At 48.8% G+C, this 25,022-nt stretch overlaps 1 protein-coding gene across 1 annotated transcript in view; it reads right to left on the bottom strand.

Moving 5' to 3' along the window:
* The window catches only part of KIZ (kizuna centrosomal protein), a 44,484-nt gene that overhangs the window by 8,076 nt on the left and 11,386 nt on the right, over positions 1–25,022 (bottom strand). Inside the window, exons 6-13 of the mRNA XM_010012109.1 lie at positions 23,694–24,057; positions 21,144–21,387; positions 16,906–17,028; positions 15,821–15,985; positions 14,407–14,542; positions 11,775–11,934; positions 10,814–10,879; positions 1,736–1,832 (exon numbers count right to left, since the gene is read on the bottom strand). Coding sequence (XP_010010411.1) covers positions 1,736–1,832; positions 10,814–10,879; positions 11,775–11,934; positions 14,407–14,542; positions 15,821–15,985; positions 16,906–17,028; positions 21,144–21,387; positions 23,694–24,057 — 1,355 coding nt within the window. The remainder of the gene's footprint in view (positions 1–1,735; positions 1,833–10,813; positions 10,880–11,774; positions 11,935–14,406; positions 14,543–15,820; positions 15,986–16,905; positions 17,029–21,143; positions 21,388–23,693; positions 24,058–25,022) is intronic.

Genomic DNA, 25,022 nt, shown 5'->3' with positions numbered 1-25,022 from the left:
CGCCCGCCCTGCCCGCTCCTCCTCGTCCCCACCGCTTGCACAGCTTCCCTCCCCGCAGAGAGGGTGCCAGCGTTCCCAAAGGAAGGGCTGCTGCTGAACTTCCCCTTTGGAAGGCTGCAGTCTTGGCGACTCATTGGGAAAAGCCAACTTTAAGCCGCTGCAGGAGATTTCTTTCTTTAAAGCAGCATCATCACGTATCAGCGCATGCAGTGTGCTGCTTCTCAGCACTGAATGGTGTGAAATGATAGGGCAGAAATATTTTATAATCTATCACAAATAAGAATTTGAAGCAGTAAAAACATTTACTCCACGTGAACAGCATCCAAGATGCGAAGTCCCTGAATGCATCGTTACTGAGCAGCGCAGGAGCCGCAGGGACAAAGCTGGGAGACGTTCTCCTTTTAATACAAAAACTAGTTAATTTTCTATTCTATAGATTTGCTTCAGGATCCTGGCAGAAAGCTCCTCAGGGCCTGATCCTTCTCTTCCTGCTGTCCCTGTCCAGCCACTTAGTGAATGAGTAACATCCAGCACTTAAAAATTCATCTACAGGAGCAGCCCTGCATTTCACAGCGTTAGGTTGTATCGTTTGGAACATTATTCTCAAACAAAGCTCCAGAAAACTTAAAAACGAAGGGGGGGGGGGGGGGAGAAAAAAATGTTACAATCATTAAATTTGCCTTAAAACAGGTAAGAAAAGAAAAGGAATGCCATTCATCCACACCATGTTCCAGCTTGTGTTTACTGCTCTTGGAGAAGGACAGAAATCCTGTGATTTTCACACAACTGCACACCAGCGCTTACAAAACTGAACTGGCCTCGTTGATACCAGCATCAAAACAAGCTACTGAAAGGGGTATACAAACAGGAGTTCAAATTTCATCAGAAAGCTTTAAAGTCTCTTCCCCAGTGCTGGTAGTGGCAGTTTCAGACCAGGAGCTGTGCAGCAGCAGCAGCACTCATCAGGCTGTTCTCACACGAGCAGATAAGCATCTAAAGCCCAGCCAGTATTTCATGAGCTGCCCGTGTTCTATCCCATTTTCTGCTGCTTCTTGACCACTAATTTGATTGCTGCTCTTTGATTCCTGTTACATGCCAATGAAGAACACGGGGAATGTCCAACGAACTGCCCAGAGACCCAAGGGAACGGCTGCAGTTTAACACACACACACACAAACCAGCTTCCAACAAAAAAAAGGGAGGAAAAAAAAAGACCAAACTGTGCCCTTTAGGTACATGTGAGGCCATTAATTAAACATACTTGGTTTGAAAGCAAGAAAATAATACAACTACGCCAGTATCAAATATAAAACCCCCAAACCCATGGGAAGCGTTATCCAGTTACAGCGAGTTCACATCTCAGACACACGGAGAGAAACCCACCACTTTATTTCCTGAGGACTTTCTGTTCTCTGTCTGCCCCTCTCCTGACAACTCCCATTGTCTGGCCCCTGAGCAGCCCTGCTGAAAGCAGCTGGACTGGCTCGTTCGTGGTTCACTGAGATGTCAATTGAGTCTGAAAATGGGAAAACAACAGCTGCAAAACAAGCCTTGGCTTTGGCACAAATATTTTCTGAGGTGCACCCAAGTTGAAGATGTTCTAGTAAATAAACATAAATACAAACCTTAACCCGGGCTCGAGTGAAGAAATCAAATAATCAGAGCTCCAGCCCTTTTCTGATGGCGTTTCTCGCTGTGAGAAGCATTTAAATGACACAGGATTTCACAACTTTACCTTGACAAGGGAAGACTTTGGCTCGACGAGGGACTAGTTTCCGACTGTGTTTCTTGGCTTTCTCTTGCTTTGGAACCGTTATAACCAACATCCCAACCTGTTGGGTAGAAACACAGGATCTGAGTGTTCAGCTAAGGCTGGCTGGGCCGCGCAGCAGCCTGCAGCCACCGCAGCAACACACTCACTTCCCAGTAGGTTCATGGAATGGGTCAACACCAAAATCCAGAGAAGAGCATGTACCATGCAGCTCCGGTCCTGCCTCAAGGCTGTCTGCTCCTGATTTAGGGGAAATCAGTTCAACCCACACAACACAAGACCTCCTTGCTATGATGAAGTTGCCTGATGATGATTTCTTGTACATAGTGCTGGTTTTGCATGTTTTACCTCATTTTGGAAGAAAGAGCAAACACAGGTTCTCTGAAGAGCTGAATTGTGTCATGGGAACTTTCAACAAAACTTAAAGGATTTCTGGGCTCTTTCTACTTGTTTCTTTTTTAATCCCCAAGTTCTCATCACTTCAGTTAAGCAGGAGGCGAGGCTCTTTTTATTCTCCTTCCCCTCAAACACAGACTGTTTTGGATAGTTACAGTTCTATGTATTATTTGACAGATCAGTATTTTCAACCATTCTCTTGAATTAGAGCTGTGTTGGGGAGACACAAATCTTGGGGTTTTTATGACTTACACAGCCAAATCCCCAACTATCCCACAATCTTTTATCCACGCTTCCCTTTCTTTCCTTCCCCTCCGCTCTGTGTATCTCATTCTGTAGAGACTGATTTAAAAAGAAGAGGTAAATGAATTCATTCACTGGGATCGTACAATTGCTCATCTTTGTGCTCATTTCCAAAGGACACGATGCTCAAATCCCGCTTTAAAAGGCTACTTTGCATGTATATATCTACAGCACTGACATTACAAACAAGCCCCGATTGTCACCAACTTAGCTCCATCCCAGCAGCATTCAGTATTTCTGTGCATCTCGGACCCTGCTTTCACTGGTGAGGAGCCCGCTGCAGCGGATCACACTGTGCTGTGCTTGGATGTCAGCAGCACAAATCCTGCTCAGACTCGGGTGCTTCCGCCAAAGAGGTGCAGCATGTCTGAGCGGTGCAGGAGGTGGCAGAGCGCAGGCACTGGGGCTGCACTGGCAGCAATGTGCTGCCTGTGGGACAAAGTCCGGCTGCTTCCCAGGGATGCACGGGGGAAAAACGGAATCAAGGACAGGAAGGAAACAATGAGAAAAGGGGGAAAAAGGAACCATGCCCCTGCCCTTCCCTATGATGTCCTCATGCAGGGGAGCAGAGACCTGTGGAGATCAGGGAAGATGTCTTAGTGCAAGACGGAGCGAAGCGGGCTTGTGCTGAGAGACCACTGACCACAAAGGAATGAATATTAACACTTGTTTGTACATTGCTTTGGGAAAGTGAAAAGGCCAAATGTAACCTCATCAAGTCAGATCTCCCAGAAACTGCTTTTCACTCCAGCACTTCACATAGGTGTATTTTTCAGGGCTCCTCATGCACTGGTTCAAACTACAACACACAATGTGGTTGACGTTATGTGCTCGCTTCTTGCCTGGGGATGGAGCAGGCTCTGCCTCAAGGAGGCCTTGCACAAAGCCAGTCGTGCCCCTCAAACAGACACTACAGGCCACAGGCTCTGCAAACATTCAAAATCCAGTTATGTGTGTCCTCAGACGTGGCTCCAGTGTGTGCATGGCTTGCTCCTTGTGTGGAGAAGGAGAACATGAAGCAAATGGCCTCTGCACAGAGCATCAGCTCCAGCCACCCTTCCCATTTCGGCCCTGCACAAGTAGAGGGACACATCCACCTTATTAACAGCCTGTTAATGGGCTGAATGCTTTTCCTCCTTCCCAATGACAGGCAGAGAGCTGGGAAGGAGCGGGTGGTGGCTTCAGAGGGTGTTAGCGCATCGGTTAAGTGGCTGCATCTGACCTGTGCCTCTCAAAGCCTTCCCCTTGCCCCACTCTGGGCCTGGGAACCCCACCTCAGTCGGGACCCGATACCCAGCTCGCTGTCAATGGATCCCCTGCAGCAGGAACATGCCTGCAAGCTCTGGGGAGCGCTGCAACCTGTGCATGAGTAACTTCATCTTCCCATTGAAGGCTCTTCCCATCCCTCCAGGCAGGGACACGGAGCCCATCTTTGACCCTGGCAAACCCACCTCACCTTCCCAGTTGGCACTTCAAAGCCCAGGTCTTGCCAGCTCTACCGAAACTGTTGTGTGCAGCTCTTCTTCGGGCTTTTGCACATACAGCAGCCTCCAAAGGCCATTCCCCGAAGCTGTCCATGCCTGCACTGGCTCCCCTTCCTTCACAACATCAAACTAACACAAACTACTTGTTCTTCACTAGTAAGACCCTTCAGAGCCCAGCTCTGCCCTACCTGTCAGTTGTAACGCATTGCTGGGCTATCAGTCCCCACTCCTGCCTTAGTTAAACCAGACTGCCTTGCCGATCAGTCCAGTTGTTTCCCTTGAGCATCTCTGTACTGACTTACATCCTATGCTCCCTACAGGAATGGGAGATCCTCTGAGACCTCCTAAGCCCACCAGCTCATGTCCCTGCAAAGCCTGTGTGGCTGTGGCACCCACAAAGTGCGTTACAGCACGTAGGTAGTCAGCGTGCAGCGACCACTGCTGTGTGCTGAGCAATAGCCTGGCTCTTACCTCCTCTTACCCCACTGATCCACTCAAGCCCTGTGCCTTCAACATGCCCACGCCAAGGAAGAGCCTCCGTTACAGACAGGCAGCACTGACAACAAAACCAGCAGCAACAAACTAGTGTGAGAACGTGCAAGTGACTGGTGCAATGAGCAGGGCAATGAAGAGCAGATACAAGAAATCCTCTGCTAGGAGAGAAAACTCTCAGGCACTTTGCTCCTGATAAAGCTACATCACACCATAAACCCCTTACTCAGAGCAGTGCATTTCCTTCATGAAACTGACCACTGTGCTTTAGGTTACAGGCAAGTCGGCTCAGAAAGATGTTTTTGTTCTGTGGTGTGTGTGTTCCTGTTGTTTGCATCTGTTAGATGCATGTCTGTGAGAAGCACCTAACTTGCCGTGCTGAAACAGCCGGGCACAGCCTCCCTGCTGCGGGCTGGGCACTGAGCACACAGCACAACACCACAGCCCTGGCAAGAAACACGCACCGAGTAACAAGGGGAAAAAAAAGGGAAAAGGTGGGTTTTGAGCACATCAGCAGCGAGCAGATGAACCCCCCGGACAAAGGGACTGCCAGTGCCGCAGAACTCACTCCGCAGGGAGCGGAGGCACTGGGAAGCAGAAGCGAGAGGAGGGCTGCGAGAGCGCTGCTGCAGAGCAGCGGCTCCTGATGGCCATCTCCTGATGCCTCCTGCCTGTGCACAGCCTTGCTAAAAGCACCTCTCCCTGCCTGTCTGAATTCACTGAGTTCTTGCTACACCAGGTCAAGGGCAGATGCCATCTGCTCGATGTTCGCTTCCTGTGTGGGTTTTGCAAGGATTGTCCTCAGTGCACCGTCAGCTCTGAGTTCTAGATGCACCCCAGAAGCAAGGTGGGTGCACGGGTTGAAGCTGTCTGAACAGCCAGCCCGGACTGCACACACACAACTGCACAAGCTTGATAAAACCCAGTCTTCAAGCCCAAACTGGGATGTTAATAATGGAAAGTTCCTAATCCCATGCGATACTGCAGCAGAAGGGGAGCTGGGGTGCCCCAGGTGACACTGCTCTCCTCCCGCCTTCCTCCCTACGCACCTTCCCCTCAGAACCAGCAGAGGATCTGCAATACCACTGTTCATTAAAAATTAATTCAAAATACTCTGCCCTTTCCACCTTTGAATTAATCATGTGGGGCCGGAGCAGCTCTCACGGCAGCTTTCACAAGTCCGTGCTGAACAAAACGGGTGCAGGTTTCTTCATAAGGCAACAATTCCAGGAAAAGCCCCTGTCATTGCACAATGAACCACTATTATCCTGTTCTGCTGAGCAGTTAAAGTGATCTTTAACCAGAACATACTGTACCAGCACTGTTTTCTCCATGTGTTCTCCCTATGGCCTAGGCTGCGGCATCAACCACCTTACACCAAACACAGCAGCTAAAGAAGTGGTGTGACAGAGAGGTAAGAAAGCTCTTGGCCTTGTACTTGCAAAGTTTATGTCTTGCTAATGGTGCTGCCTCTCTCACAGAGGAAGAAGCCCACGCTTCAAACACCAAACTCAGCATTAAAGCTGGAGTCCCAGCACAGAGGAGTTACCTGCAGACACCAACACCAAATCATCTTTCCACGAGCAGTGCTTGCCTCTGTCTGCCTGGGAATGGGAAAGGTGATCCACGAGGTTGCTGGGTTTTAAAATGCAGACTGGGAAAAGACAAATACCACCGTGTTCATACACGGCCCCTCAGCTTGGGAGCAGATCTGACATCTTCAACCCAAGCCACAAAGCACATAAGCAAGCTGTAGGATAGTAGATGCTGCTCTACCAGGAGAGCATGAGCACTTTGTATGCTGCCCAAAAGCTGTAAGGGGCTATCAGCCATCATTTCGAATAAAAGAATCAATAATCCCATATGCAAATGGAGGTAGTTGGAGGGCAAAAGACCTTTCACAGACTCAACCCAGACACGTATCTGTATCTTCCTCCTGTATAGGAGTGAGAGCCTGCACCAAAAAGAACTTTGCTTTCTCCCTGTGCTTTTACCACCAGTAAAATAGTGGCTTGGGTATTTTGGCTCTCACTAGACTTGAAAGCCAAGAATGCCCTGAAAGGAATGTTATCAGACCAGCTGAGCCTGCAAGCTGTGTGGCTGTATAGTTTACCTTGGCCGTGGTTACTGCATCCATACTCTGAAGCAGTGGCTTCACAGTGGCACTCTGAGGCAGGCCTGGGCTCTAGGTCCTGTACAGAAATGGGAAACTAACGGCAGTTCCTGCCCAGAGGAGCTTTATCTGAACAGGCTCCTCCACCTCATTAACACCAATTGCTGCACTTGCTGATCACCAACAAAGAGCTACACAGGATTGAAGTGGGCTGTCAGCTGCTGTGCCACTGCCAGCACACACACAGCCACCACGTGTGCCTCTGCCCTGGGACCAGCGGTGACAGTGCTGGCTCTACACTGGCTCCTGTACTCACCGATCTCCCCTGCAGTAAAGCAGAACCCTTGTGAACAGAGAAGATAAAGGCCCACTGCAAACCTGACAGAAGGATGTGCTCTTTGGAGAGCAAATGTGTGGGAAAACCCTCCAAATTAAAACGTGGCAGAAGCAGTGCAGCCACTGAAGACCAGCAGCCGGGCAACCACCAACACGCATCTCCCCACCTCCCTTCGGTGGAAAAAAAGGTACAAGTACTCTCATTGCAATAGCAACACAGGACACTGTCCTCTCAAGAGCAGACTGCCGGCTGACCAGCACACTTGGGAAATCCCTGTGGAGCAATCCATCCAGTGAGAATACTCCTAGAATCACAGAATCAGCCAGGCTGGAAAAGCCCTTTCAGCTCATCCAGTCCAACCATTCCCAGCCCTGCCAAGGCCACCACTAACCCCTGGCACTGAGGCCTCGGCTCCACGGGCTGTGAACACTTGCAGGGACGGTGACTCCAGCCCTGCCCTGGGCAGCCTGTTCCAATGCCTGAGCACCCTCTGGGCAAGGAATTGTTCCTCAGCTCCAGCTAAACCTGCCCTGGGGCAGCTTGAGGCCGGTTACTCTTGTGCCATCCCTTGTTCCTTGGGAGCAGAGACCAGCCCCCTCCTGGCTCCATCCTCCTGTCAGGTAGTTGGAGAGAGCGTTAAGGTCCTCCCTGAGCCTTCCCTTCTCCACACTAAACAACAAGCTGCTGCCTCTGTTTAAAGATTGAAGAAGGATTTTCACCTGGAATTCCTAACTATAAAAAGACCCTGAGGCCTTTCAGGAACTTCAGCAGTGTAAAATATCACCTCCTGGAGTACATAATCCAAACCAACTTCACCAAACGGTTCAACCTCCTGCTCGCAATCCCTGCTCCAGATCCCAAGGGGGTTCTGTCAGACCACAACATAGTGATTCATCAGAGGAACTCTCATCTTAACAGCCGTTGTGAATGGGCTGGTATCCAGTGAAGTGAAAAGTTGGGTAGACCTGTGAATGCCTTTATTATCACACTCCAGGTGGAACCTCGGGAACCTTTAACTTCCAGCTCAAAGCAGGACCTCACCAGGAAGGCCGGTGGGCATGGGGAAAGCCTTGGCAGCATTATTGCCTCATTAAAGGTGACCTAAAAGGGAAAGCAAAGTTGGATTTGTGCTCTTCATATTCCCTTATGACACAGACAGAACGGCTCACTTTCCTTTTTCATCTTAAGAGGGTTCTTCCTCCTTATTTCTACATTAGAGATTTTCCACCTGGAAGGTGATATTCAAGATGTCATGGAAGAGAAGCCTGATGAGCGGAGCAGTAACACTATTTTTATTCAAATGCTTTATAGCTTTAACATCTATTTAAATCAAAGACATAAATGAAGGGGAGAGAGAATCTCATTTTGTTAAAGACTTAAATGTGCCCCTTCAGTAAAATCACCAGCATCCTACTCATAAATGAGACTTAAAGTAATCCAACAAAAAGAATAATGGATTTTATCCTCTCTTTTTAATCTCACATTATTTGCCTACCTCAGGAATGGCAAAAAAGCCAAACAATTTCTTCTACATGACTTCCCATGATAAAAAACCAAAGCATCCAGGAAGGAAATGAGAATGAGCCCCCATCTCTTCCTCTATCCTCATGTAACCTGGTATAGAATGAGGTTGCTATTAATTGCCAGCTCCTCTCTGGGTGAGGCCATGCACAGGATATAATCCTGTTACAGTCAGTTACCACAACATGGCTTTCCTCAAACCACTGACAGACTATTCAATTAAATCAACATCTTGATTCTTTTTTTCCTGTAACACAATAAAATAACCCAAAACTACAGCAGCACTCGCAAAGTGCCACCACAGAAGGCTGCTTGGAGGCACACCCAGCCAGCTCTCACATGAAGTCCATCAAAACCCCAGAACTCCAGGGTTTCCCCCACTTCAAACCAACACTTGCAGCCCTTAGAGAATGCAGCAAGTACTGAAAAAACACCCCAAATTTCTATCCCTTAACTTAGAAAAAGTTGTACAGCCAAATGATCGTGTATAGAATGGACTTTAAACATCGGCTGATCCAAAATCACTAAGTCAAACCCTCACACAAGTCTTCTGAGCCCAAAGGACGACGTGCAGAGATGCTGCCTCTATTTAGGCAGTGAACAACTTCAGAGCTCCAGGGGCACGGTCTACAGCAAATAATGATGAGAAAAAGGAGACAAGCGACAGGCTGGAAGGGTGAGGAGCCAGGAGAGAATGAGAAACCCAGAGCAGATCACGGGCTGAAGATGAATCGCAACTGAAAGGAGCAACTTCGCTTTCAAGTGAGCTGTGAAAAGCTTCCCTCGCAGAGAGCGCGACTGCGGCTATGGGAGCCTGCACGGGCACAGCAGATAAAGCAGGCTCAGAGAGAGCCATTTTAAACTGGAATTACTGGTTTCGGTGTTTCAGATAGGGAGAAAGCAACAGGAGAAGTGGGGAAGGGAATGCTTATCATTGCTTGGCTTTTGGCACCCAACACAGCAGCCTGATGCACAGGCTATTGGGGGCCCCAGCAGGAAAAGCTGCAATAGAGAACTCCCTGACAAACTGCTACACAAAACCACAGCTAAACCCAATACTGGTAAGCTGTAATGTTCAGGGTGAGGAGATGCAAACCAAAAGCTCTGGCAGCTCTGGAGATCCAAACCCAAAAGCTCCTGAGTTCTCCTGAAAAAACCATAGTACTAGTGATGGCACTATGTGGAGGGAGCTGCCATTCCCAACACTGTTCTTCCTGGCACTCTGCAGTTTAGGGAACTTACTTAAACCCCAGGCCTCTTAAATTACAAACAAAATGGAACCAATCCCAAGATTAATTTTCTACTGAAAAGTGGGGTTTGTTTCATGAAGAGAGATTTAAGTGGCTTTAATTCCTCTGAACATCAGTGCAATCCATGTTTTAAAATACATGGCCATGTGTGACTGCAGGACATGTTAAGAAGCAGGGAAATGGAAACATTCTACTCTCTGGGAAAAAAAACAAAATCTAAGTTTTATTGAGCTAACCCAGGAATATTATTGCTGCAGGATAATTCAGGAATGCAAGCAGCACATTTTTACATTTAAGCTGCAAATTAGGCTCAAAAGGCAGCAGAGGAAAACCTCTACAGGGGGATGAACTGCTCTCTGAAAGACAGGCTGCTCTCAAGCTGTGCAGGAGCAGAGAAGCAACAGCGAGCGCTGCACGAGCAGATGCCCTCGCACCTCTCTAGTGAGCACACACCTGCATCCATCCATATTTAGCCAAACATCAACATTTGTAAGGAAGCAGCTCCCACTGCACAAAGATCAGGCAAAAGCTAATTGAGACTCATCACCAAGAGCCCTGCCCTGAATACTGATGTATTACTGATACCCCGGCCCCAAAAGCAGGGACACCAGGATCGATCCTGAGCAAGGCTCATACATCTGCTGCAGGAGGACCTGAACCAGACTTGATAAAACCTTACTGCTAAAAACACAGTGTTATCAGGCAGCCTCTGCAGCAGCAGCAGCTCCCTGGCTAGCAGGGCTTTCCCTGCGCTTATTCTAATGATACACATTCAATTACTCCAGAAAAGAAAAGAATCAAATCAGAAACATCTGTAGTTTGCCATATAATTACTGGATCTTCCCCATGGAGACTGACCTTTGTAACACTGATAGCAGGACCTGAAAAGCTAAATGACAGGATGTTCGTGTGGTTTAAATGTAGAACATGATTACAAAGAATTAAATGGGTGCTGGTTATTGTCCGTCTTGGTGTAAGTTAACATAAGCATGGAGTTTATGATCTTATGTTTAATCTTTGCGCTCAGTATGTAGTAGCTGAATTTACTCACTATTAGCAGCCCCAAAGCACTGAAATGCCAATGTTTGGACGATCTAGTAGAGTTGAATAAGGGGTTTGAGGTTAATATGCAGCCATTGCTTTTACCTGTAATAGGAATCTTTTCGACTGCACTTTTCTCCTTGCTCTCATCTTCACACCAGCTTGCGACTCCTGGATGTGAACACACCATAATGAAACACATTTCAAAGTGGCAGTGATCAGACTGGTTTGGTTGCTTTTAAGCCCTACTCCCTTTAATTTCTCACTTTTGTTATCTCTTGTTTATTGATCTAAACTATCCATTACCGCCCTTAAAAGAGGCACCTACTGTGAACTTTGCTCGCATGCGCGGCTGCGCTGCCTCTCTGTAGCTTCCAGGGAAAAGGACAAGCTACCCAAATGTCTGAAATGATTTAAGACCTGATGGGATTTAGGAAACAAACAACCCGCAATAACGCTGCGGCCTCGTGCGGCAGCGTTTATCACACCCGCCATGGAAAAGGAGCTTAAATCAAAGCCTCCGTCTCCTCCGCGGATAAAAGTCGCGTGAATTTAGGAGGCCTGAAGCTGTTTACATTTGCTGTGCAAAGAGCACTGCAACCTAATTGCCTGTCTCTTCTGGACTTTGATGTAAGGGATGCTCCGACAGCAGCCCGAGCCAGCCGCCGTTGCCGTTATTACACCAGGCTAATATATTACTTCCTTATCTAAAGAAATTAACTGGGTTTTCACAAGCGTGTTCACCTCAGAGCCAGCACCTAACCCTCTGAGTTTTGAGAATTTGTCTGTGGTCTGGCTTTATAGTAAAAGGCAATGAATATACCCCACCATTTCTAAACGTAGATGGTTTTTAGATACATGAACACCTCTAGATCCATTTTATTAACAGTCACAAGGCTTGCAGACAAAATAGCCACGATGGGCATTGCTCATTTTAAGTAACAATGAATGATATATTTAAGAAAATCCCCCTTACCAGTGGCTATAATAGAGCCGATTTGGATGGAAATACCCAGGGAAGGACAACACCTCTGAGCACACAGCCGGCCCTTCGCACACTTGTTACCTTGTCCTCCCGTGCCGGCGAGCCCGGGAGCGTGTTCTGCCTCCTCTGTTTCCCCGCCATCGTTTGGGGTGCATGACAAGCTGCATGAGGATTCATTACTCTGAGTAGATGACCTGTCCCCACTCTCTTCTGGAAGGGCCTCTCTCCACCCCGGCAGAGCCTGCAGCATTAGAAACAAAAATAGCCACAGCACTATTATCCTTGGTCTGTAGCAGTTTCCAACACACATTTAGGCTAATCTATACTTCACGCTGTAATCTGTTTCCAGGGTGGTTTTGTTAGAGGGTAAATTACCTCCAAGTTAAATTGGTGCTAGCTCAGGAGTTGCAATTCTGCCATGAAGTGACACCAACTCTGAACTGTTCCGTTAATCACTAGGCTTTCTGGAGACTCTCCCCACAGTCAGGGTAAGCAAATGGAAGGGTGCGTCAAATACACCCCAACAGCCTGAGAAGAAACCTCTCCCTTCCAGCACACAGCAGTAAGGCAAGTTAACCAAAGCATCAGCAACAACTGCAGCTTAAAACAACAGTGGGAGTGATCAACCTGAGGGCAGGGAGCCTGAGGCACAGCTCGCCAGAGGTAGCCTGAGCCCAGTCCAGCTCCCATGTCACTCCCACAAGCTGGAAAAGTTTGTTCTCTCCTGGCAGCGTACACAACTGTCTGCAGTGGCACTACTCAAACCTTCATAGCTAAGCCTATTTTTGACGTAAGAAATTTAAGTTGGAAGCCAGTACCTTTACAGGGAGCAGAACTGACTATAAACGTGGCTGAGTTAAGAGCAGGCTTAAAATAAAGGAAGCACTTCCCAGGTTATATTCTCCACCCGTGTGAAGTGCTGCGTGTGGCTTTACAGAGCTCCTGAGAGCAGCAGAAAACACCTTCCTGGCACTTCATATTTCACAAAGAACACCAAAGGCTTCTGGGCATCCTTCATATCTCTGCTTTACTTGGAGAGTGTTCCTCTGATTAGAAAATAAAACCACAAAATATGGACTTGAAAAATCAAGAACATTTTTTTCTAATTATCTAATTGTTTAGTGAAACAACAATCCTGCAGCGATGAGGACTCCAGGTTCTGCAACTTAGTTTACATGTCCTGACCCGAGAACATGGAGCAGCTTCAAGCCAAAACATTCTGGACTCATGAGAAACTTTTATTCTCCTGCATCTGCCCCTTCCTCATAAATCCATATTTATTCAGGAGCCCAGAATGGCAACTTCTAGTCTTACGCAAATAGCTTGCCAAGATCTTTCTTCCTATTAAACTTCATATATGGGAAGTTTCTTGGCGTGAACAAGCAGCTAAGATGCAAGAGAATAGAAGGCAGGCATAATTTAGTGATAAGAGACAAAGGGGAGCTTTAACCTGCCAGAGGGGAGACTGAGATGAGCTCTGAGGCAGAAGCTCTTCCCTGTGAGGGTGCTGAGGCGCTGGCACAGGGTGCCCAGAGAAGCTGTGGCTGCCCCATCCCTGGCAGTGTTCAAGGCCACGTTGGACACAGGGGCTTGGAGCAACCTGCTCTAGTGGAAGGTGTCCCTGCCCGTGGCAGGGGTTGGAGCTGGAGGAGCTTTAAGGTCCCTTCAACCCAAACCAGTCTATGATTCTCTTACCCTATTCTGTGCAATGTGCTTGGAAATGAAGTGTTTCAAAGTAGAGGATAGATCCTGGCATTACATTTAATTGACTGGATCCACTTAATAGGCAATCTAAATGTTAAATGCATGTGGGCCACAGTAACACGTAGCAGTAAACAGATTATTGCTGCACATATTCACCCATAAAGCTCGTGTTACTGAGCTTTGACTTTGTAAAAGTTTTTACATGCAATTATAAATGGATGTATTTGTTTCTGTCGCCAGCACAGTGCTACGTTCCTTGCTCATCTCTTCTACTTGACTGACTGTTTTAAGGACAGAATACAAATGACTTACCCACACAGAGAAAGAGAAGTTACCCTGCTATAATTGAAAGTGGGTAAGTGACTAAAATATTCTATCCATCTTCATTATTTGCTCCAAATGCTATTAAAACTAGACTATAGTAAAAGCAGCTCCAGCTGCTCTTGGATTTCTCATTAAACATTAGAGGCAAAATATTTTTTACTTTGTCTGGGTTTGAAAGATCTAGTTTATAACCTTTCGTGTTAATGTTTAAAAATACATGAGCAGGCTGCTATTTGTAAAGCTCTCTGCGTATTCAGGCTACCAAACATAACTCTCCTTAAAAGAAATAAATAGTAAAATACATCATGCATGATAAAAAGCTACTAAGCCACAGAGAAAGACAGATGATAGAAGCCTTGTGATGAATTCACACCACAGCAAACGTGTGGGCTTGTTTAAATAACTGGTTTGAAGGGTGGAAAACAGACACCCTCTTGGAGACTGTTTTCTTTGTGGGATGCAGAGCTGTACGTATTTGCCCTGAGACAACTGAAGAACCTGCACTCTCTCCTTGCCCACCTCCTAACCATCTCCAAGGCTGATTAATGAGCACAGCCTGCTTGTCCTTCCCCTTAAAGCCCCCTCTCTGGATTGCATTAGCAGCTAAACAGGGCCCGCTCGCCTTAGCAGTGCAAATCAGCCTCTGGTGTCATTGATTCAAGTATCATTAGATGCAAGCCCCAACCTGGCTGTCTTGTGCCAACAGGCTTTCGAACATCTCCGACACGTCTTCCGGGAGCTGAACCTGGTGCCTTCTCAGGAAGAGGGCATGGTTGCTCAGGCAAGCCCGCAGCATGTCCATGTCCCACCGCTGCTCCGGCCTGAGGAAGAAACCCAAGCACTGTTAGTGGGACACCCCATGCACACCAGACTCACACAGGCACCACACTAATTTACCTGGTCAGTGTGCACTGGGAAAAGCCTTTGCACATTTTGCCCTTAATTCACACCTTTTCTTTTAAAAATGTTCCAAGTGGAAGACGTAAGAAGTAAGCCGTGACTTCCACAACCACGGGGAGGATGGGCAGGGACCATCCCATCGTCTCTGACCCCGGGCCCATCTTGAAACTCAGGATCAGGAGACATTAAACCCTTCCCACAGCCCCTAGTCCCAGCTTGGACACACCTCACTCACTCCATGAGGTGCTCTGCTCAGCATCTTCTTGTCTTTTCTATTTTAATAATCATTTCATTGGCTTTGAGCAAGTGCCTTTTCCTTCAACGCAGAAAATACAAACACTGCCATCCTGTTTGCCAAAGATGTTTGTTTTTCCAGTTGCTCCAATGAAGTTTGATAAACAGAGGAGTGAATTCCAATTAACTCCACAAGTGTTTGTCCCCAAGAAACCATTCAGGAGATACAACAAGGTATTAGTGCTCGCAGGCATATCAGCCTCAAAAGCAGAACCAGCTATAGTTAAATAGACCATTCTTCAGTGCTCACAAGTGCCCCGATCCTGCTAACACTTGAGCATTGCTGAGCCTCTAACAGGGAGGAAGGTCTAGACAGAAGCTAAGTAAGAAAGAATGGAAATTGTTTTCATTACTGCATTAAAGAGACCTTAAAAAAAAATAAATCAATTTTCACTTGTCCTTGTGGCAAATGCACAGGAAAGAAAAAGCCCACTTTGAGTAACGGTGGTTTATTGTTTTTAAAGGCTATATGCATCTTCTGCTTCACAGGAAAATAATTTGCTTCTCAAAATTACACCCCGTCCTTACGTGCCCGAGCCTCGCGCTCCAGATCACACAAATTACTGGCTGAGAGGTCTCTGAAGTTAATGGTTTCCCTCCCTGCTGCAGCAGCCTGGGGTGGGGGATGCTGCCAATGGGCAAGATGGGGTACCCGGCCCGAGCGCTGCCCGGAGCAGCGAGATTCACCACCACCGAATGGAAAGGGAAACATGCATTTGTTTAATGCCCTCACTGCGAGCCGCACGCTGCTGCCGAGATGCACAAAGAGCAGCACTCAGACATCTTTCCGTCCCAGTGCGATCGAGGTGTGGCCCCGGGGCCGCTTTCTCTGCCCCAGAGCACAGCTGGGGAGGAAAGAAAAGAATGTTCATCATCCCCACAGGCAAGGTTTGGGTCTGCGATACCTGCTTTGCTCTTCATCCTCCGCTCTGCCTTGAGCACGGAGCGTGTTCTCAGGTAGGAGGCAGCCATTCAGCGTGCTCTGTAAGGAAGCCCGAAGCTGATGAAGGACGACAGCTTCGCATGCTTCAAGGTCGCCGTCTTTCAGCCTGACGGCCCCGTTACAAAAGCTACAAAATGAAGCAGGTATTAATGCAGTGGCTATTTAAACCCAGTCGGCAGCATGGCTTTGGAGGCAGAACGTGTACCACCCCTCCTGGCAAACGGGACAGCCCAGAGGGACAAGCATCTGTGACAACGCTCTCTGCAAGAGGGAGGTCAAACTCAGCCCTTAGGAAACACCAGGTTCAATCTCACACCTCTGCGTTTGACAGGGAGAGAGGAACCTACACAGGTTCCCTCAGGGACCTGTTTAATCCCAGTTTATGGAGCCTGACATACAGTTTTAAATAAAATTACAAAGCCATTCCCAGCTGTTGGAATGAAAAGCCCGTGCTGCAGAGGGACGATGAGGGCTCTCTAACCCTGGGGTTGTTAACACATGGGGTTTGGTGATTCTCTTTGCTCTTTTACCTCGAAGAAGAAATTACCTGTCTGGTTACTGCTGTCTACCTCAGTAAACCATACTAGCATGCCTAGCTGGGGGGATGCTCCCGTTCTTGGAAATCAGTATTTACTTCACTGAAGGGATGTGTGGAGCAAGGCTGCAGAAAGTGCTACGTTTAGGGAAGAGTATTTGTTGCAGTAATTTGCCGATGTTCTTCTAAGTGCCATATTTCAGCTCCCTGATGACAGTAAAGCGGCGGGAGGGGAGGGAGGCCTCTTAGCAACGTTTGTTTGCAGGAGCCTGCGTGCTCTTTGCACCGGCCATTTGTCACCGCAGCAGCGAGGACCCGGCTCCTGCAAAGCTGCTGGGTAACGGCCTCTCGCCACTGCTCACCTCAACGCAGTCAGAAGCGTGTGGAGTCAACAGCAAAACCACCACAGGCCTCACGCTGCCCGTATGGGCAAGAACCCAGGGAGGGGGTGAGGTGCGAGGACGCACTGCCTGCCCCCGGGGCCGCCTGCTCTGGGGGGAAGCAGCATTAACCTGAGCAGCTCCAGTGTCACCACGTGCTTGCCCTGATACAGTGCCTGGCGCCGGGGGCTCGTCCTCACCATGTCTTCTATGAGCTCCAGTGCACGGGAGAGGGCTGCCAGCATCCCATGGGAGCTGCGGAGGGACAGCAAACAGGGTTTGAAGTGGTTGTTGTTGGACAGGTACTTAAATGCATTCCCATCACACCAGCTGGAAACACACACCCTCATTTTAGCTTTTCAAAGCAAAGCAACGGCACAAACCACGCTGCTTCCTGAGCTCTGTAGGAAGGGGGAAAAAAAGGCAAGCACATGAGCAAATAAGGCTTCCAAAAATCAGCCAGGGCCTGAGGCACCGCATTGAAATCACCCCCACGCCTAGGGGCTTAATTCCTTCACCTCCACCATCGCAACAAATCTGGTGACCACCTACAGGTATGGGGACATAACTGGGACCTCAGAGGGGCTGTGATGAAGCTGCACCTCTATAATGATGCAAATGAGGACTTAAGACATTGAAACAATGCAGCAGGCTAATCCTTGCACAGAGGTGTAAATGGCTATTCAGGTCCAGGCCGGCTGCCCGCTTTGTTGGGGTCTTTCCAGGCCAGGTCTCCACCAGCAACGCCCCAGCTGGGCCTGGCCTCAAGGAAGATTTGTTTTCTTTCTTCCCCACCACGCAGAAGCTGCCACGTTTATACAGCTAACCCCGGTTACACTCCCTCCAGTGACGAGCTCCCTGCGCCAAAACTTGGGTCATTTCAATCGTGTTAAGCTGTACCCAAAGTTGCGTTTCCCTGTGGGGCAACAGTGAACAATTAAGTGGGAGCTGCGGCGTGTTTAGCCGAGTTTCCTAGACATTTAATAAGCAAAACAATGCCAGGGAGATCACATATGCAGTTAAACAGCGCTTTTTCTTTCCCCCCAGTCTCACAAACCCTGTATTTCAGCGGTCGGCTCGTTTCCCATTGTTTTCCTCCCACTGGGTGGTCCTTCCAGGGTGCCACTCGAGAGGGATACAATAATAAAAAGGGAAGGGGAAGGAAGGGACACCAATATAAAGCAAAACAAAATGTATGACAATCTGCAGCAGGCTACGGATCAGAGGTCAGCAAACAAGAGGTCCTTCTCTTTTACAGGTTGCTTCCTGGAAACAGTCTGATTAAGCTGACAGCTTGAATTATGTGTTACATTTTGTAATGCACAATCCATCTGTGCTAAGTCCTCTTCAATGCAGCTGAAGCAGCACAGGCATAAGCTCTGCCTTTTTCCACCCCCTCAGCACAGGCCTTAAAATAGTCATCATCTTTCTCTGCACTAATTCTCAGAGACCCTCTTCCCCCCACACCTCCCGCTCCTTGGGTTTAAGCCCTTAAAGAAAGGGCTGGATGCTGCAAGGAATGGTGAGAGGAGACAGAGCCTTTCACCTCCAGCTCAGACCAGCAACAAGCAGCTGAGGACCGGAGCTATGGGGAGGCCTCATGTGGTGGGAGGCAGCTCGGGTGCCTCCACGGGGCTGCTCCAAGCCAGGCAAAGCCCCTGCTCACAGCACGCTCCCGGGCTGAAAACAGGGCAGAACACAGAGCCCAGGCTCTCGCAGGGGTCTGAGCAGGCAGGGTGAGCCTGAAACACACGTGGACAGCCTGTGATCAGTGCAGCACCCACCAGTGCTCAGAATCACTGGAGTGGTTTGGCAAAGGTCAGTATTTTTAATAACAAAAGTAGCAGAACTGCAGCATCCTCCTATGAACTGCAACCAAGGCACAAACCTTATGCTAAACAACCTTTCACAGCAGCATCACCTTCACTTGGTTAACAGCTCAACCACGTTATCACAATGACCGTTCTTCCAGCCAGAGAAGGCACTTTGAAACTAGGCTGACCTCACCCAGAGGTGAAATACATCCTGCAAACACTTACAGGGGTGGGGGGAAACCCCCAAAACTTGATAAAAGAGAATGGGATCTCTGCAGTAAAGCAGGAAAGACATTTTCTCCAAAAGACAAACTTGTGACTTCTGACAGGCAACAATGGCTTTGCTTTGCCTCTTGAGTAAGCTGCAGCCTCTAACACGAGAGCTCCTTCCAGCTCCATCACCTGCACTGATTTCAAACCATACAGCAGAAGTGCAGGAATGGCCCCAGGACAACAGGCAAGGGAACTGTGCTCCATGTGAACGCGGCAGCAGCCACACTGCTGCAGTGGCAGAGTTCAAGCTACAGATACTGCAGTTTCGGATGACAAAGACGCAGAGTTCTGCATAATTTCAGCACATTTCTTCAGCCAGCACAGGAATTTTGTAAGATGAAAACCCACAAGGACTGAAGGGTCACTGCAAGACCTGTGAGATCACTCATTTTGTGAAGCTGTGGCATGATAAATTCAGGCCTAGAAAAGTTGCATTTCATAGTTGGTGTAATTCATGTAATTGAAGTTTGTGTACTGACAGCTTGGAAGCTTCTCCCCAAGGTTTTCAGCTCCTGAATTATTCTGCAAGCCTCCAGCGTGCACACTGGATTTCATGGGCATTGGGAAGAGGGACTTGGAAAGCCCACCTGATCAGCACAACAGAAGGCAGCTTCCCCTCCACAAGACCTTCCATACCTGTCACTTCTGAAAGCTTATCTGTGGTTTAAGTCTCAGGTAAAACACATTAAAACTTGTATCTTCCCTGCAGGAGCAGCTCACGGCGGCGATCCCGCTTCCATGGCCTTGAGAACCAGAGGCATTCAGCTTGGCATAATGCAGAGGAAAACGCCACGTTCAGGTTTCAGGCGTGCTCTGGAGATAACGCGAGCAGCAAAACCTTTTGTGTAACGTACCTGGGCCTCAAGAGCATTGCACAGTGTTTCCATCACTCATGGACCGCGGGAGAGAACAAAAGGTTAACCTGCCCGTGCTCAGCTGGACTCCTCCAGCAGCAGCTTCCCTGCGAGGTGCTCTGGTTAACAGGTGGTTACAGCAGAAACACTGGGTAAAAGCTATTTAGATGTAAATTAGATGATGTTTCCATAGCAAGCAACAGCCTGATGCAAACGGGACATGATAAAGTTACACAAGTGCATATTGATGGCTGTGAGTTTCTGCTCAACCTATTCAAATACAAACTAATATTGAAATCAGCACCTAAGACAAGGTGACCATGAGTGCAGGAAGAACAGATGTGTTAAGCTGCCACCAGCCAAAGAGGAAACAAACCAAAACCCAATGAGCACAAGAATACATCTTATTCTCCAGGGGTGAAAACACCGATTTCTTCTGTACATGGTCCTTCCCCAACGCACAGCCACCACCTAACCGCCCTCCATCTAGCTAACTGCTCCAGCTAGGGGTGCTCTGCACATGAACAGTGCTGGCACAAGGCAGGGAGTCCCAAGGGGAGCAGCACCCGCTGGAAGACAGCACATTCCTGCAGAAAAGGCTTCCTTCAACATCTGTTGTGCCTGGAGGCAGGAAAATGCTGGTGAGGAAGATGCAGGGGACAAGGGAACAGAAGTGTGCTGCTGAGGGAGAGCAGGCAGGAGCAAGGCAGCAGTCAGAGGTCACAAAACTGTGTGGTCAGGCAGCAGCAGGATGAGCTGGGGTGAAGGGATGTGGACATGGAGCACTGCAGAAGGAACCGGTGGCAAACAGACTTTTAGAAGAACTAAGACAGGAGATAGAAGCAGAAGGGATGCTCCTGCAGCAATGCAGCAGGACAAAGTGGGGAGCCAGGAAGGGAAAGCAGCAGTTGGCATGGGGCTGTTTGAATATGGCGAGGGACCGAAGCCAGCCCTTCCCTGTGACCTGGGCAAGCTCCATGGACCATCTCATGGTGGGCACTGCCCCACCAGGATGGAGATGTGCTTCCCTGTCTTACAAGGGTGCTGCAAAGCCAAAAGCCCAAATATGACTGACACTACAGCCAGTACGCTGGTACGGAGGTTGTTGGCAATAAACCCCCTCCACTTTGACAGGACAGCAGAGGACAAGCCAGGTGTCCACATGGCACTTTCCTCATTCCTTCTCTTGTTCTCACTCTGTTTCCAAACAGAATGCTTAAGAAATTTAACCAACTGGAAATTTTAGTTCACACAAAATACACTGATTAGTAAACTGTAAGTACTATTATAGATACATACTCTGTAAGTACTATTACAGATACACTAAATAGATAGGCAAGAAGTTTGCCTCAGCCACACTGTGAAAGCAGCCTCCAGGGCACAGGCTGATGGATGAGCACCAGCAGAGAGAAAACACACAAGGACATACCCGCCTGGCGCTGAGCTGACCGAGGGCAGCTCCTCCTGCTCCACGGGAGGGTTTGGTGTGTGTGCTGGGGAGTCTTCCTCAGCGTGGGCATCGCTGCCCAGCTCCCAGCCTGCCGCTGGCGAGGCCGATCCCTGCGGCACGCTCGGCATCACCTCCTCGGTGCTGGCAGGGACTGGGAGCACAGGGCTGATGTCCCAGCTCACCTCCTTGGGAGTCCACCCGTTACCCAGGCACGGCTTTGGTCCTGTAAAATTAGTAACAATCATCAGTTATTCCCAAAACATTAGCAGGACCAAGGAGTGCATTGTAGCATAGGGAATAAACTAAGATACTACACTGCTTGTTCCCCTCTTCCACTCCACACATGAGCCAGCATCCCTCTGCTCTCCCTGCCCGAGCCCTGTGTCCTTCCACGCTCCTCTCGCAAGGGGGAGTCCGCAGAGGCTCCAGCCCTTTGGGTTTGCAGCTCCCGGCGGGTGGGAGATAAACCTGGCACTGCTCACAAACCATCACGCGTGTAAAGACCAGGACTCCACTAAACTGTCTCTGGAGGAACAATGAACAGAAACGCTGGGAAAAGCTTTTCTTTGGGGAAAAGTGCACCTGGAGAGGCTGCTATCATGGACATTATTAAAACTTGCAGAAGAAACTCATGCCTGAAGGCTTTCAGACTGCACACTAACTGCCTTCTCTGAAAGAGGAGAGTATGGGACTGAATGATGCTTCGAAAACGACAGACACACACTACTGATCTTTTCATAGAATGCCAAAAGTTAATGGCCCAGCTACTGCTGTAACAAATTAGCATTGCTACGGGAATTCCCAGTTTTCCATAAAATTCACCATGGGTTTGAATTAACCAGCTCTCACACACCTGCTAATGCTACAGCACCCAGCAGTTCTGTCTGTCTCTGCCCTGGCGTTCCACTGGAACTGAATCACTTAAGTTTATGCCAAACAGCAGCTGATGCCAGGGTGGGCTCTCAGCCTGGCTTCCAAATTTGTGAAGCAAGTACGGGCAACAGAAATGTCTCTCCTTCACCTGCTGGGAAAGGAGGATGGACAGGAACAGAGGGGTTTCTGCAGTTTGGGGAGGGAAGAAAGGGGCCACTTTGTTTCATTAACCTGGAGGAAAACAGGATTTGTTGCTCCCTACATGTGCTGACACTGTGAGTGGTGCCAGGGAGCAGCAGGAGAGGCTGGCAAGCCTGGGATGGCACAGCCAAGCATCTTCATCAGCTCCCATCACTGCAGCAGGGAAGGTCAAGCTCAGGAGAGCTGGAACAAGCCAGTCCCCTCTGCACATTCCAACCTGGAGCACGTTAGCCTGTGCGCTTCGCAACATGCATTTGGCAGCGGCAGACATGGAAAGCCCCCCAGGCAGCCCAAGGTGATTAATGTGCTGTTTGACAAAAAGCCTATTATGATGTTGAACCCAACTGTACAGATTCTCTGAGGGCAGAGATATGGCATCCCAGAAATTAAATGGGTGTTTCTCTCCCAGGCACGATGCTGGCCACCCCAGCCTTCCCCATGGGCAGGAACCGGCAGAGCCCGGGGCTGGCGTAAGCTGGACTGGTCTCCTTCAGTGCCAGCAAGGACAGGCTTCCATTAAAATGCAGAAGTGGCAAATGCATGAAATAAAATGAGAGGAAAAGAAATTCCTTAGAGAAAGAAAAAGGAATGGAAAAAAAACCCCAAACCTCAAGAAAGAGCATGCCAGAAAGACCCCAAGTACAGAAAAGCAACTGTATTCTTTCCAGCTTTCCTCTATAAAGAAACCCACAGTCGTTACTGAAGAGCATCATTAGGGTTGCCACCAGCTTCCATTATAAATAGCTCCATTTTAGCAACTGTTACGGAGCTTGGAAAAGTAGCTTAAGTTGAAAATTGCTACATTAACTGGCAAGGCAGCGGAGAGTATTCCTTGCAAGGTCTTAAAAGAGGAATAAACTGTTACTTAGTGAGAAATCTTTGTCACTGTGACTTCAAAGACAAGCCCAGTAGCTTAGTTCAGAGGGACTGACTGAGCCAGTAAAACCGAAGAGAACACATTTTGCCAAGATGGGGGGAGAAAAAGGAATGAGCAGTTGGAACATGGCCTTTGAGGGCAGCACACCTCATCCCAGAGCAAGAGCATCTCGGCTGGGAGGGTCCCCACTGCCTTTCAATGGCAAATCCAGAACAAGGCAGAGAACCACCAGCAAGCAGGAGTTAATCCAGCCACATATGGGGAAATCAACCTGAAAGAGAAGTGACATGCTCTTCCAGTGAAACAGGCTCACAGTAAACCTCTTAAAACGAGGGTCAGACTACTCGAGACAACCATGGGCACAGCGGTGAATAGGTCTTGACTCGTCCCCAGCGAGCCCCTTGCCTGCCCAGATGAGCAGCCTGGGAGGAAACGGAGTCAAAAGGAAGAAGAAAACAGAGAAAGATTGCCCTGTGCTTCAACCCCAGTGCTGGACAGGCGAAGGACAAACGGGCAGCCGTGGGCACTGCTCTGGCTGGGTGCTGGGCAGAGGCAGACAGGATTGCATCCTGCTGGACCTGGGACGCTTCCCTGTGGCTGTTCCTCCTCAGGAGTACCTGGTTTACTACCAGAAGCTGAGGAGATGAGCTCCTCGGAGCCTTCCTCACTGGCAGCCACGTCCCCAGGTCTCGCTGCTCCCTCCACTGGTGCATCTCTCTCTAAATCAATGCTGCTGCTCTCCAGACCAAGTCCTTCAAGTGATGGAAGGCACGAAGGTGGGTCAGGCACTGAGCAGCTCTCTGTGGACTGGAGGGGGTTCTGCTGGATGCCCAAATCCCCGTCATCTGAGATGGCTGATGTGTGGTGGCTCATCAAGCCTGTTGCTGGATGATGCAGTTGTCTTGGCATGGCTGTCTTGGTGCTGATTCCTGCCCACAGCATCTGAAAAACACAGGTGGGAGATGGCTTGAAACAAACAGGCAGCACACTGCAAATGGAGCTTCTAGAGCATGGCATGTTGGTTTCTAGAGAGAAAAATGTCACCAGATGCAAGTACTTTCTATAATATTATTACTATACAAACACTTGGCATGCATTTCTCACATCCTAGTGTGAAAACAACGGCCTGGAGCTCTGTGAGGCAAAACAACCGGTGGCAAAAGCAGGCTGCACCTCCCACCTAAGTAAAGGGACCGAAGAACATGAAGGGCTCAAACTAATCTAAATGGTAACTTGCCTGTTTGTACAGGCTAGGTTCCTGCAAAGGCTTTTCAGACCCTGACCAACGCAGGAAGCGACCCACCTAAGCCATGAAAACATGCTGAAGTGATGACTCCAGAGGAAGAGCTGTGCTGTGTGTGACCGAACAGGCGCTGGCAGCCTGTGGTTTAAGTACTGCAGCATCCCAAGGCCAAGACACGACCATTAGGACCCTGTTGCAGCGTCCAGGGCACAGCTGCCCTTCTGGAGCCACCCACAGCAGCAGCTCTGAGCAGCCACCTCCTGCTGCTCTTCTCGTGGTCTTCTCTAAAGGCAACGGGATGAGGAAGGGTCCCCCGAGAGTCTGAGACCTACATCTGCCATCGCTGGCTTGTCTCTATATCCAGCTTTGCTCACAGCATGTCAACAAAGCAGATAAGAACGAGGCAAGAATCTCTGTATTGTCTTCCTTCTGCTCTTTCCTGTCTGTTAAATCACACCAAAGAGGAAGAACACCACGGAGATGAAATCTCATTTTCCATGAGGCAACTTTGGCACCACGCAGAAACATTTTGAATGGCCCATTCCTCCAAGAGCTGTTGAACTTGCATAAAAACAGTTCCAACAGTATAACCACCCTGCTTCAGATCTCAGTGTTTTAATACTTGCCTTTTTTCCTTTGTAAACCTACTCAATCAGAACAATTT

Source organism: Nestor notabilis, unplaced genomic scaffold, assembly GCF_000696875.1.
Source record: "Nestor notabilis isolate BGI_N333 unplaced genomic scaffold, ASM69687v1 scaffold18460, whole genome shotgun sequence".
In the NCBI taxonomy this organism is placed as follows: Eukaryota; Metazoa; Chordata; class Aves; order Psittaciformes; family Psittacidae; genus Nestor; species Nestor notabilis.
Note: the sequence above shows the minus strand (reverse complement) of the source record. Positions and strands in the feature narration are given on the sequence as shown.